Raw genomic sequence first — 12269 nt, 5'->3', positions numbered from 1 at the left:
CATTTTTTTCTTAAGAGGTTTGCTCTTACGTAAAGAAGTTACTCTAAGAGGATGTATGTTTCCTATAGATCTCGAGTAACTCTTAGAAAATAACCGCTTTTAGCTACAAAGCAAGGCTAAGATAAGATACGCTAGTCAGTAGCAAAGCAGGTGTAAAATACTAGTATGCCGATTTCTAGTAAGAAAGCAACTTTTGAGGCGCAGCAAGTCCATTGGTGCAGCAAATGCAAAATCGTTGCAGGTCCAATAGTGCAGCAAGTCCAAAAACGTAGCACGTCCAGTAAAGCAGTGAATCAAGTAGCGCAGCGAGTCAGGTAGCGCAGGAAGTCCAAAAGCGCAGGCAGTCCAAACTCACAGGGAGTCGAAAAGCACAGAAACTCCAAAAGCGCAGCAAGTCTAGTTGCACAGCTAGTCCATTAGTCCAAGAAAGGCATTAGACCATCTGTTTTTAAAGTTACCTTACAAAGTCACCTTATATAGTGTACGACTCGGCATAATTCAGTTCACGAGAAATTTGAATTAATATCAACTCACCTAGCTCCTCCTTATTATACTCGTCAGAAGGCGAAAATATTACTGAATAGACGCTAAATATAATTACGTGTTTGTACATGCGAAGTTGTTTTAAATAGTTTCGTCAACATTATATAAAATCGACATTCGATGTTAATAAAGTCGACGAAGATATTTCCTATGTATTTATATATGGAAAATAATAACACCGGCGGGGGTGTAATCGTAATCTGCCTTTCCATATTATGCCAAGTTTCAACATAAAAATGTTCATATGATGTAGGTTTAGACCAATAGCATGTGTGTACTCCGTTTTTCCAGAATGATTATTCTAAGTGTGAAGAAAAAATACATGAGTGGCGGTGTGGTCGAGTGGTTAACGCGTCGGACTAGTAATCTAAAGATGCGTTCAAACCCTGTCAGGGGCAAGTCGTTGTTTCCTTGAGCAAGAAACTGTACATTCATTGCTTAGTACTGGTTGGTTCCAGGAACGGATTCGAGAGTGTTTCAATAAGCTTATAGCTTCCAACACAATCGAACTAAAATAGATTTGTATAAACTAAACAATTATGAAAATGAGAAAGAATTGAAAAGCGTTGCAACACTATTTACTCAAACAGTGCTAATACTAGACAACAATACGATTATTTAATTCATTATGAGTAGATTTCCTAAAATATTTTCTGCATATTTTTTCTGTTTTAATTGCTCAAAGTGTTCTATGTTAGAAAGTAAAATGGTATGTGTTAGGATTTTTGACCTAAGTGGAGTTCCTTTAAGAATGAGGCACAAACTGAATCACATATCTATAACTGAAAAACTGGAATGATTTACCTCATAAGATAGGCATTAAAAAGCTACAAATGATAAACTATCACGTCTCACATTTTTGTCATCGTTGTTTCGAATTGGCATGTATCAGTTTTGCTATTATTCGCTGTCACAAAACAAGATAACAATAAGAGCATCAGCAATAACAAAAAAAAAAAGAATTTTAGAAAAGTATTCTCTGGATTCTTGAAATATATTGCGTTCTTTTCTAATCATTTTACGACAACAAATGCAGTAAAAAAGGGTAATTGTTTTATGAATGATAGATTATAAACATGTCATATGATATAATGAAAACATTTATCAAGATATAACCAATTTTCAGGAATTATTACTTAAAGAAACTTTAAACTGTCAGAGTTGGAAGTAACCTCTTTATCCGATAAAAGTATGCGAAATCCATGAAAGACAATGGAAACTGAACAACCAGTGACTTGTCTTCAGTCAGAATGACTGGTAAATGCACCGATTTAAAATCAGAATCGGAATTAAGTGTAAGAGGGACGGAAATTACTAACGAGTTTTTAAGCGTTGCTAGTGGAAGTGATGATTTTGAATCATTCGCAGCGTCTACATTTACAGGGGATCGTGATAACACTGTTCAAGATGTGTGTGCTATTTGTTATGGTAATCCTCAAAGAATGATTTCATTTGCAACACATTTTTGCAAGCAATGTGGTCTTCTTGGACGTTTCATGTGTGAAAAATGTTTACATTACCATAACAAGTTTACAGAGCATACATACGTAAGGTCATTGAAAGTTGCTGAAGCAAAAGCCAAAAGCCTGTGAGTAAACGTTTAGTTAAAGCATGCTATTATTTTGTTTGAAGTGGATCTAAATGTATTCGAAAATTAATTAATATAGTTGCAAGTCCAACTTGCTGTATATTTTAGATTATAGATATATTTGATAAGTAATATGGCCAAGCATTAACAGTGTTATGGCTAGGTGTCGTGGAGTGTAAGTAGCGCTGTGCAGTTCAGTCTCTTTACAGGCTCAATCAAACCAGCCTGTCGCATTTTAAAATTTGTCGTTTTAAAGATCGATCATCATGTCATTTTTTGTTATGTTGCTGAACAGTAGCTTGCACTTTTCAATAATGTCCATAAACAGGCTTTATTAAACCGAGCCTGCAACAATTTCAATTATGTTTTGGACTCTATTAAGGGATTGTTTTTCTTTCTAGTTTCACGTTCTTTAGGATTGTGTTTTTTATACTTTATAATTATAATGTATTTTTCAAACATTTGTACATCGATATATCGATGGCTGAACGCAACACTGGTCTAACTTGATTTTTTTTCAAAAATGACTTTTTTGCATTTTTTAGTGTATTTGCATGAAATAAATCAGTAAATAAAATATTAGAAATATTTGTGAAATTTTATGGGTTTTATTTACCACTTGGCATTTTACTCTATCTCAAATGTGATTATAACTTAAATGCAACAGAGAGCTAACTCAAGTTAGAACTGTGTTGCATTCATCAAAATTTACTTATTGGATGATAACACTGTACTAACTCTAGTTAGCACAGTGTTGCTGTTAAATTTCAATACAATAAATTTTAGTATTGTTATATTTGCAGATATTAAGTTAGGTCTGGCATATTCATAAACACTTATTTCTACATTTTACCCATTTTTGTTGCCAAAATTGCAGAATTGTAAATCCAAGCTCTTAATTAATTCTATTTTGTTTTCAAGGAACATTTATAAGTTTAAAAATTGCTATATTATCTCTACATAGTCATATAAGATTGAAAATATAAAAAAGTGTTAATTAATCTTTTCAAAAAGTTTTTTTTATTATAATATTTAAATCATATAATTCACTGTTGATGAAAATTATTTACAAGACAATTTGTTTTTTTTTTGTTGTTGTTTTTAATCATAGTGATCTATTAATACTGATGAAACCAGATCTCCCACCCTTTAAAAATTTCTTAAAGGGACTCCAATTTTGGCATCATAGGACTTAAAATACATGTATATATATTTGAGATTTATGTACAATTTGATGACAGTCTGGACAATAACTTATGGTGTTAAAACTTTCAGATTATTTGCTAAATTTTTTCCAGAGCAATTATGTGAACTGTAAAAATGACCGAAAATTGAAAAGCATTCTTATATTAGCTTTAAACTCAAATTAGATTCTAATAGAACCAGGATGGAATTTTCAATTTCAGGTTAAGTATAATTTCTTTATATCTCTTGTGTATCTTTTGTTTATGTGACCCAAGTTGATTCATTTCAGAAATTCAAATCTTAAGTTTTTATGCTTTTGGACCTCAGTGAAGTCTTTTTAAGTATCTGTATGTACAAGGCTTGTAATCATCTTAATAAAACTTTTGGTTTGGTTGGTTTTACAGCGCACCAACACAATTGAGGTCCTTAGAATAATGTCACTGAAAAAGATTTTTTCTTGCACATTAGATAGGATTATCTTCTGTTTTAAAATACACCGGTGCTAGAAAAACCTGTCTTACACCCCCCATGTAAGACAAGTCAATGTTTTTAAATGAAGTCATCCCAAGCGCCTTTTATGAATGAATTGCTTTCTAAACATGACATCATTGTGCCATAACAATAAAGTTGTAAAGTCATACGCTACTATAAGAGAAAAGTACTAAATGAAACTATTAGTTATCGTCATTTCTTTACGAAATATCACTAATATGTAATATGCGATAAAAAAATCAAACACAAGCTGTTGTCACAGACAGGAATATCTAGCTCTTGGGTAACTGTGTAGCGGAAACTCTGCAGAGTCTCTTTACCGCCATAAAAATTACCCTCAAGTTAGATATTCTTGTCTGTACCGGCAGCCAGTGTAAATTCCGTATAGGCTTAGTAAATTCCTTATAAGCTAACCTCGGATGTTACAAAAATGAAGCAGCAGAACTTGGGTACTTGAGGTCTTCCTCTACTGGGAAAGCTAGAGTATTGCCATGTGACCTCTACTATGTAAGTGTGACATAAAACCAAACAAGAAAAGAAAAGAAATGTTATGCTGGTGATATGAGGTTTGTTTGGACTTCAATGTAAATGGGGACAATGCTGGTGATATCATAGTAAATGGGGATAATGCTGTTGATTTCATAGTAAATGGGGACAATGCTGGTGATATCATAGTAATTTGGGATAATGCTGGTGATATGAGGGTTAGTTCGGACAATGCTGGTGATATCATAGTAAATGGGGACAATGCTGGTGATATCATAGTAAATGGGACAATGCTGGTGGTATCATAGTAAATTGGGACAATGCTGGTGATATCATAGTAAATGGGGACAATGCTGGTGATATCATAGTAAATGGGGACAATGCTGGTGATATTAGGGTAAGTTTTTGGAGTGATATCATAGTAAATGGGGACAATGCTGGTGATATGAGGGTTAGTTGGGACAATGCTGGTGATATCATAGTAATTGGGGAAAATGCTGGTGATATTAGGGTAAGTTGGGAGTGATATCATAGGTAAATGGGGACAATGCTGGTGATATGAGGGTTAGTTGGGACAATGCTGGTGATATCATAGTAATAGGGGACAATGCTGGCGGTATGAGGGTTAGTTTGGACAATGCTGGTGATATCATAGTAAATGGGACAATGCTGGTGATATCATAGTGTGTGTCTGAGACAATGCTGGTAATATGAGTGTTTAAGTGTGGACAATGTTAGTGATATTATAGTTTGAGGGGACAATGCTGGTGATATTATAGTAAGTTGGGGCAATGCTGGTATTATAAGGGTTAGTGGGGACATTACTGGTGATATGATAGTTAATAGTGAGGACAATGTTGGTATCATAAGGGTAGTTGGGACAAAATTGGTGATATAATTATAGTTAGAGGGGAATATGCTGAGGATGACAATGCTGGTGATAAAAGTGTGATTGATGACAATACTGATGTAATGAGGTCTAATATGGTGGCAATGCTGCTAATATAGATGGTGAGAAAGATAGTGGTTTTTTGAGATGAGTATTCAGAATAGTAATGTTGGTTAATAAGGGCTAGTGGAGACAATGCTGTTTATATAAGAGCCGTGATGGTGATAAAAATGCTGTTAATCATTTCGAAGGTGAAATTGGGGTTTTTGATATCATTATGCTGGTGATGAGTACTGACAAGTAGAGAATGGTTAAAATGATGGTTTATGTAATATTGAAGATGGTTATTAAATGGGGAAAATATTTGATAAAAAAGTAAGAATGATGATAGATAAAAGAGAAATGTAATGAATTACTGTAATATGAATATGGAAAAAAAATTATGTTTAAAAATCTGACAAAAAATTGAGTATAAACGGATGATGAGAAAGGAAGGTGGACCCAAAGCTATATATACAAGTGCCATGCCCAAGTTTAATTACAAGAGAGGCAAAAGTTTTTTTTCTTTGGCAACTTGGAGAGATAACCTTAGTTTATGCAAAATGTTCCTAAAGTTAACATTTTTCTTGAAGTTCTGACTATATAAATAAACTTGAAAATATAAATGAAGATCCAATAGACAAAAATTAGGTTGATTTTGAATTAAATTGCCTGTGGTTTTAGAATTGCGAGTTTTAAATGATGCATCTATGTTTCAGTTATGAGTATGTGCTTCAATTTTAATGTTACATTGAATAATGCTTTTAAAAAAAATCTTGTCTACAAAACATTCATTCCACACTGAAACTTTATAATAATTTTTTTTGAATATTTATGTGATAAAACAAATGACTTTTAAGATTGTCTGATTTCTAGTATGTTATGCAAATAGTTGTCAATTTTGTATAAATTAAACTGTCGGTTTCCTTAGAAAAGTTGTTTTCTTTTAAAAACATACTAAAATATGGTTATAGTTACAGCTTTTTTCTATTATTTCATCCTATTTTTTTCAAACATAGCACTTATTGATTATTCTTTTGGCCTTTTTGACCCTTTTTGTAAATGCAACATAGGGCTAAGTCAAGTTAGACCAGTTTTGCTGAAAATTTGTCTTTGAAATTTGGTGATTTATACATGGAAAACTGATCTAACTCATATCTTTTCAAATATCTTTTTTATTTAACAATATTAATTTATGAAACTCCTTTTACCTAAAATTTTAACTTTTATAGATATAAAAATCTAAAAATAATAACAAAAATGTCCAATTTATAGAAAAATTGAAGTTTTTATAGCCTCCTCGAAATTTTGTAAATATCAAGTTAGACCAGTGTTGCGTTCAGCCATCGATATATCTTATTACATTTATATAAAACAGTGCAATGCAGAATTGAGAAAGAGCGCTGTAAGGAAGCTTTTTAAACGCCACAATTCACAATTATCCTATAGAATTCCACTTTAGTTCAAACAATATAATAAATATGGGTAAGAGTTTGTATTAAGACAACCGTAGGGAGTCTTATCGAACTCTTACCCATATAACCGCAAATCGGCTCTTACAACTCGATATCAGATAAAAATATAGAAAGTGTCACCTCTTTAATTAAGCATAACATTGTTTTTCCCCAGCAGACACGTACAAACAAGGATAAGGGCCCAATTAATTTATCTGGCATGTAAAACAACGAGTTTTCAACAATACCTAGGATTGTTAATGTAATTCATTCCTGTCATATAAAACAAAATTATGTTTTGCTTACTTTTTCTAGAAAATATAAACAGTCAGCAATTAATAATTGACATATTTCTAAGAGTTAAAAGAATATCAAAAAGTTACTGTGTACTCATTTGTCTCTGCGAGCTGAGCTCCACGTGCATTATCTATGTAATAAATTTGAATGTATCCTCACATTGCTACAGTGTTATAAGCCTTTTAAAAAAAACTTGACCTGGCTAATTAAAATATGCCAATCACAATTTACACTATCAGCACTGGTTTCTTCATGAAAAAAGCGACTACACTAATTACTGTTGAGTAAGAGCCGATTTGCAGTTATCTAAATTAAGTACATGTTTACATTAAAACGTTCATATAAAATTATCTATATCAAGAGTGGTTTCGAAATCATATACTTACTTTTAAGATATGCGCCTGTAACTTATTTTCATTTAATAAAATAAATTCCTAAGTTACTTGCTAGTTAAGTATTGATTTCTTTCATAATCATCGTTAAACAAAACATAATTCCCTAAGATGGACTAGATATCTTTAAAGTGTACCAAGGTGATACATGATAGATTCTCAAGATAACACTAGTCTAGCAAAACTTTAGGTAAAACAATGTCATGATAATTACTTTTTTTCATACATGTATATATAACATGTATATTGTTTCCACTTGTTCAATACCACAATTTATGTTAAAAGTAAATAGATCAAATATTCTAAAGTTGGTGCATGTAAATGTTCTTTTACATATATAATTTTTCCCGACATATTGTTAGCTCTAAAATAGAAATATAAAAATCCCTAACGGTAAAATTGAAAATGTTGGAGGCTCGGTTTGATTGAGCCTGTTCGTGGACGGTACTGTCAAGTGCAAACTACCGTCCACGCCCCCTAGCACCGGCTTAAGCATGAACGGGTAAAATTTAGAATTTTGAAACATATGCAGATGTGTTCATATGGCGGTTATCATGGAACCCTCAATGTGACACTTTAGTGCCATTCCATGAAAAGCGACATATGGTCCCCAAGTAAAAAAAATGCGTGTGCCCTAAACGAGAACTAAATAAAATGGAATTTGAAAGGGGATCTGAGGTTGTGAAGCCTGCATATCACGTCAAAAGACAAATTTTAAAAGCAGGCCACATATCCTAAGGGTGATTAGTATTCAATTCAGGAATTCTGGAACCACCCAACAAGAAATATGCTGAATAGAAAGAACTAAAATACCACAAGCACAACAATAATGCTTGGCGGCTGAACGGGTTTTACATGCATATTGTATTTTATTTGTAAAATAGTATGATATCATTGCTTTTCATTCAGGATTAAGTTGAGGAATATTTTGTACCTACTAAAATTATCTATGTTATAATACATGTATTTTGAAATAAAGTTTTGCATACATCTAAATAATTTTAGCCATTTTAACATTTAACAAGAGCCACCACCGGGCGGGGGCAACGCTCGACTTTTTTACTTTCTCTAAAAGCAAACAAAGAAATGTTTGAACAAAATCAATTAGTTTCGTCTATATATTTTAAATAGAAACACGCAATTCTATTAATAGAAAATTCTATAAATAGATACACGTGGTGGAGTCACGTGGTGATCCTTGGTGGTGTCATGTGGTTGACAAATGGTGTCACGTGGTGGTGTCATGTGGTAGAGTCACGTGGTGCTGTCACGTGGTAGAGTCATATGGTGAAGTCACGTGGTAGAGTCACGTGGTAGAGTCACATGGTGGAGTCACGTGGTTAAATCACGTGGTGGACTCATGTGGTAGAATCACGTGGTGTGGTCATGTGGTGAAGTCACGTGGTGGAGTCACGTGGAAGAATCACGTGGTAATCACATGGTGGAGTCACGTGGTGGAGTCACATGGTGGAGTCTTGTAGTGGAGTCACGTGGTGAAGTCACGTGGTGGTGTCACGTGGTGGTGTCATATGGTGGAGTCATGTGGTGTCACGTGGTGGTGGTGACACGTGTTGTTGTTGTTGATGATGATATATATAAATATACAGACAGACACACAGACAGACACACACACACACACCATTAAATATATATGGTAATTAAATGCACAAATCTGAGAAAATTCAGTAATTTAACCTTCAAGGTCAATGTCATTAAAGAGCCCACAACAAGGTAGTTAAGTATGTTCTGCTATAATATGAAGTTGATCCCTTAATAGCAAAGTTACAGCCAGTTACAGCCAAAACAATGAAAATTTCAATAATTTGAACTTCAAAGTCCAGGTCATTAATGAGTGAAGGTCAAGGTCTGTCTGGTTATTTTTAAGGGTTATCCTTGAACATTATTATGTTCAAGTTTGAAGACAAACCATTCAAAAATAACAAAGCTACAGCCAATAATAGTAAAAAAAAAATGAAAATTTCAATAATTTGACCTTCAAAGCCAAGGTTATTTATGAGTGAAGGTCAAGGTCTTTCTGGCTATTTTAAGGGATATCCTTGAAGATTATTATGTACAAGTTTGAAGACAGTCCATTCAAAAATAACAAAGTTACAGCCAATAACAAGCAAAATTTGGACTTTTAACCTTGAAGGTCAAGGTCATTTATGGATGAAGGTCAAGGTAAGTGTGGTCTACTTAAACGTCTTGTCCCAAGGGTTGTTGTGGCCATGTTTGAAGACAATACACCAAGAAATAAAAAAGTTATGAACCATGTACAGGTTTGCGGACGGGAACGGCAACGGCAACGCTGCCGCGACGATAGCAATACCTCTACTTTTTTCAAAAAAATAATCGAGCTAAAAACTGATCTAAGAGAAATCGTCTCGTTTGAAACGATATGACCTTAAACTATAACAGCTCATTAACAAAAGGTTCGTTCTTATTGCTTATATTAAATTATAGCAAATTATCTTTACAAAATGTAAATATTTGGTTTTATCTTGTTTTGTATAATATAGTCGGCATTGAATTTCAAAATATCATGAATTGAGAAATTCATCATTATCGTATAATCTTTCAGAAGAAATGACGACGGTAAACTCAAGGGGCACCTGTGTACTAGTACTTTAGAAAAAGACATGGATAACTTTGTAGATAATTATACGCTGACGTAAGACTATAATGAGCCGCGTCACGACAAAACCAACATAATGGGTTTGCGACCAGCATGGATCCAGACCAGACTGCGCATCCGCACAGTCTGAACAGGTTCCATACTGTTTGCTTACAAACCTAATAACAAGTAGAGACGCTGATATCGAACAGTATGGATCCTGATCAGACTGCGCGGATGCGCAGGCTGGTCTGGATCCATGCTGGTCGCAAACCCATTATGTTGGTTTTGTCATGACGCGGTTCTTATATTTTCGCATGTTATAAATATTTAAATAAATACAGGTTGAAATAAATACATGTCATGTGATTGCAAAACAAAACGATGTAATGTTTCCCTTCTATTTGATATATGCATTGCAGAGCATTTATGTAGAAATATAGTTTCTTAATATGTTTTACTTCAGTGAATATATAAGTCCACTGTCGGAATGTGTTGCTTTGTAAAAATCTAATGAACTAAAGAAACGACTATATTATTGTTAGGAATCATTAAAATTAAAAATGATTTAAATGCTATAAAATGTAATATAACAAAGACAAGTTTAAAAGTAGAAAAGGACAGTCTACTGATAAAAAATAAATTTTAACGATTATACTAAAAATCAAACTTATTTTTCAGTGACAAATGTACAGAATCGACTGACATCGCAAATAAACACAGGGAATTACAGAAAGAAGTTATGGACTTGAAGAAATACATGTTAGTATTACAGCATTTATCACAGGTAATGTATTAGATCTATATGAAGTATGATTTGATCATTGAAAACAATAAAAGAAGGTTGATGAAGAAAAAACATACACGTATGGAATAGATTACCAAATCGTAATACAAATGTAAAACACTGTACATAAACAACGCTTTATGATTTTAGTAAACCCTTTCTTAAAACGTTTTGCCTTATCTTGGAAGTGAGTAGACATGACAAAAATATACAAAATCCTTATGTAAGAATGTAAAAAGCGGCAGTTCTGCCAAACTTGTCACGTCATTAGATTATCAACATGAACTTAGGGTGACAAAACAGTGAAATGTGGTGCGTCCGCTACCTATGGACACATTTTTGAAAACATATATTTCCTTACAGATATTTGGTTACATTTCAGAAAGGAATTAGAAAAGCGTCTTCAAAGAACAAATATAGAATCAAAGAAGATGAGCTTCAAGCTTCAGGCAAGTTATGTATTTTTTCACATTCATGCTCATTGTAAGACATTTGTTTGATTTATACGAAGCAAATGAACTTCAAGAAATCATGGAGATGCGATTAGAAAAACACGGTTTAAATAATGTGACTAAGTGATTTCGAATTACTAGAGTCTATACATCTCTAAGCACCAGCAGGTTGAGTGGTTGTGGACCCTGGTGTTACTTTGAGTTTGTAACACTCGATGTTAACAAACACATCTTTATTGTTATGATCTGAGCTAAATTGTGTTCGTGCGGGGTAAAACCAACAAAACAAATAGGTTCGCTAATGTTTTGCAAACAACAATAATATCAGAGTAAGTGTTCGTTGAAAGATATATAAGAAGCCACGGATATAAATGTTTCATTTTGAAAAAAATACTCCATTTTAAATTAAAGGCAAACAAATGACAAAGATGAATCTTAATTGTATGTAAAGATTTTTTCCATTGTACGCTATAAACATAATTTCATATCCTTTACAGTTGACAGAAGGAAATTAGAAGCCTAAAGAAAGGACTAGGAACAAGTCGTGGATTTCATGAAAGTTATAGGGAATATACAGTATACACGAAATCGAAAGTTTGAGTTATTTTATATATTTCATCTCTGATGAATAAGTTTATCTGACGCATATACAATTCCAAAGATATACATTCATTTTGGCAGTTTTCTTAAAACTAGAAATGCTTTTTTATACAGAAACTTTAATAAATCATTTCTTTCCAATAAATCGGTATCAACGATAGGAGTGCGTTCTTATATATCACCTTACAGGATATTTGATACCACTTAATGGTTTAACGATTTTTAGCTTTGATCAGTTTAGTTATAAAGAAACGTTTAAAAGTCAAAACGTAAAATTGGAGGAAAAGAATATACTGTATAGAAATGATTTACTTTTTCAAGATTTTCTCTGTTATTTTATTCATTTTCGTGTATGTTTTAATAACATAAAATCGTTTACTTTTTACAATTCAATGTAGGTGATCACGTGGGATTTGTTTAAGGTAACATCACCGCTAAAGGCTGTGCCCAC

At 33.1% G+C, this 12269-nt stretch overlaps 1 protein-coding gene across 2 annotated transcripts; it reads left to right on the top strand.

Moving 5' to 3' along the window:
- The first annotated feature begins 1703 nt into the window (after nucleotides 1–1703).
- Nucleotides 1704–12269, top strand: LOC132736739 (uncharacterized). Of its 2 annotated transcripts, XM_060723940.1 has the most exons (5): nucleotides 1704–2131; nucleotides 9947–10036; nucleotides 10661–10741; nucleotides 11149–11215; nucleotides 11716–12269. In XM_060723940.1, exons 1-5 carry the CDS (start codon nucleotides 1794–1796, stop codon nucleotides 11731–11733), a joined length of 594 nt encoding a protein of 197 aa, XP_060579923.1. In that variant the 5' UTR covers nucleotides 1704–1793; the 3' UTR covers nucleotides 11734–12269. The 2 variants fall into 2 exon arrangements, with proteins under 2 accessions (XP_060579923.1, XP_060579922.1); XM_060723939.1 differs by having other exon boundaries at nucleotides 11149–12269.

The sequence above is a fragment of the Ruditapes philippinarum genome, unplaced genomic scaffold (genome assembly GCF_026571515.1).
Source record: "Ruditapes philippinarum isolate M1 unplaced genomic scaffold, ASM2657151v2 ctg14025_1_1_1_1, whole genome shotgun sequence".
Classification (NCBI taxonomy): Eukaryota; Metazoa; Mollusca; class Bivalvia; order Venerida; family Veneridae; genus Ruditapes; species Ruditapes philippinarum.
The sequence above is the reverse complement of the archived record's forward strand: the minus strand, read 5'-3'. Positions and strand labels throughout refer to the sequence as shown.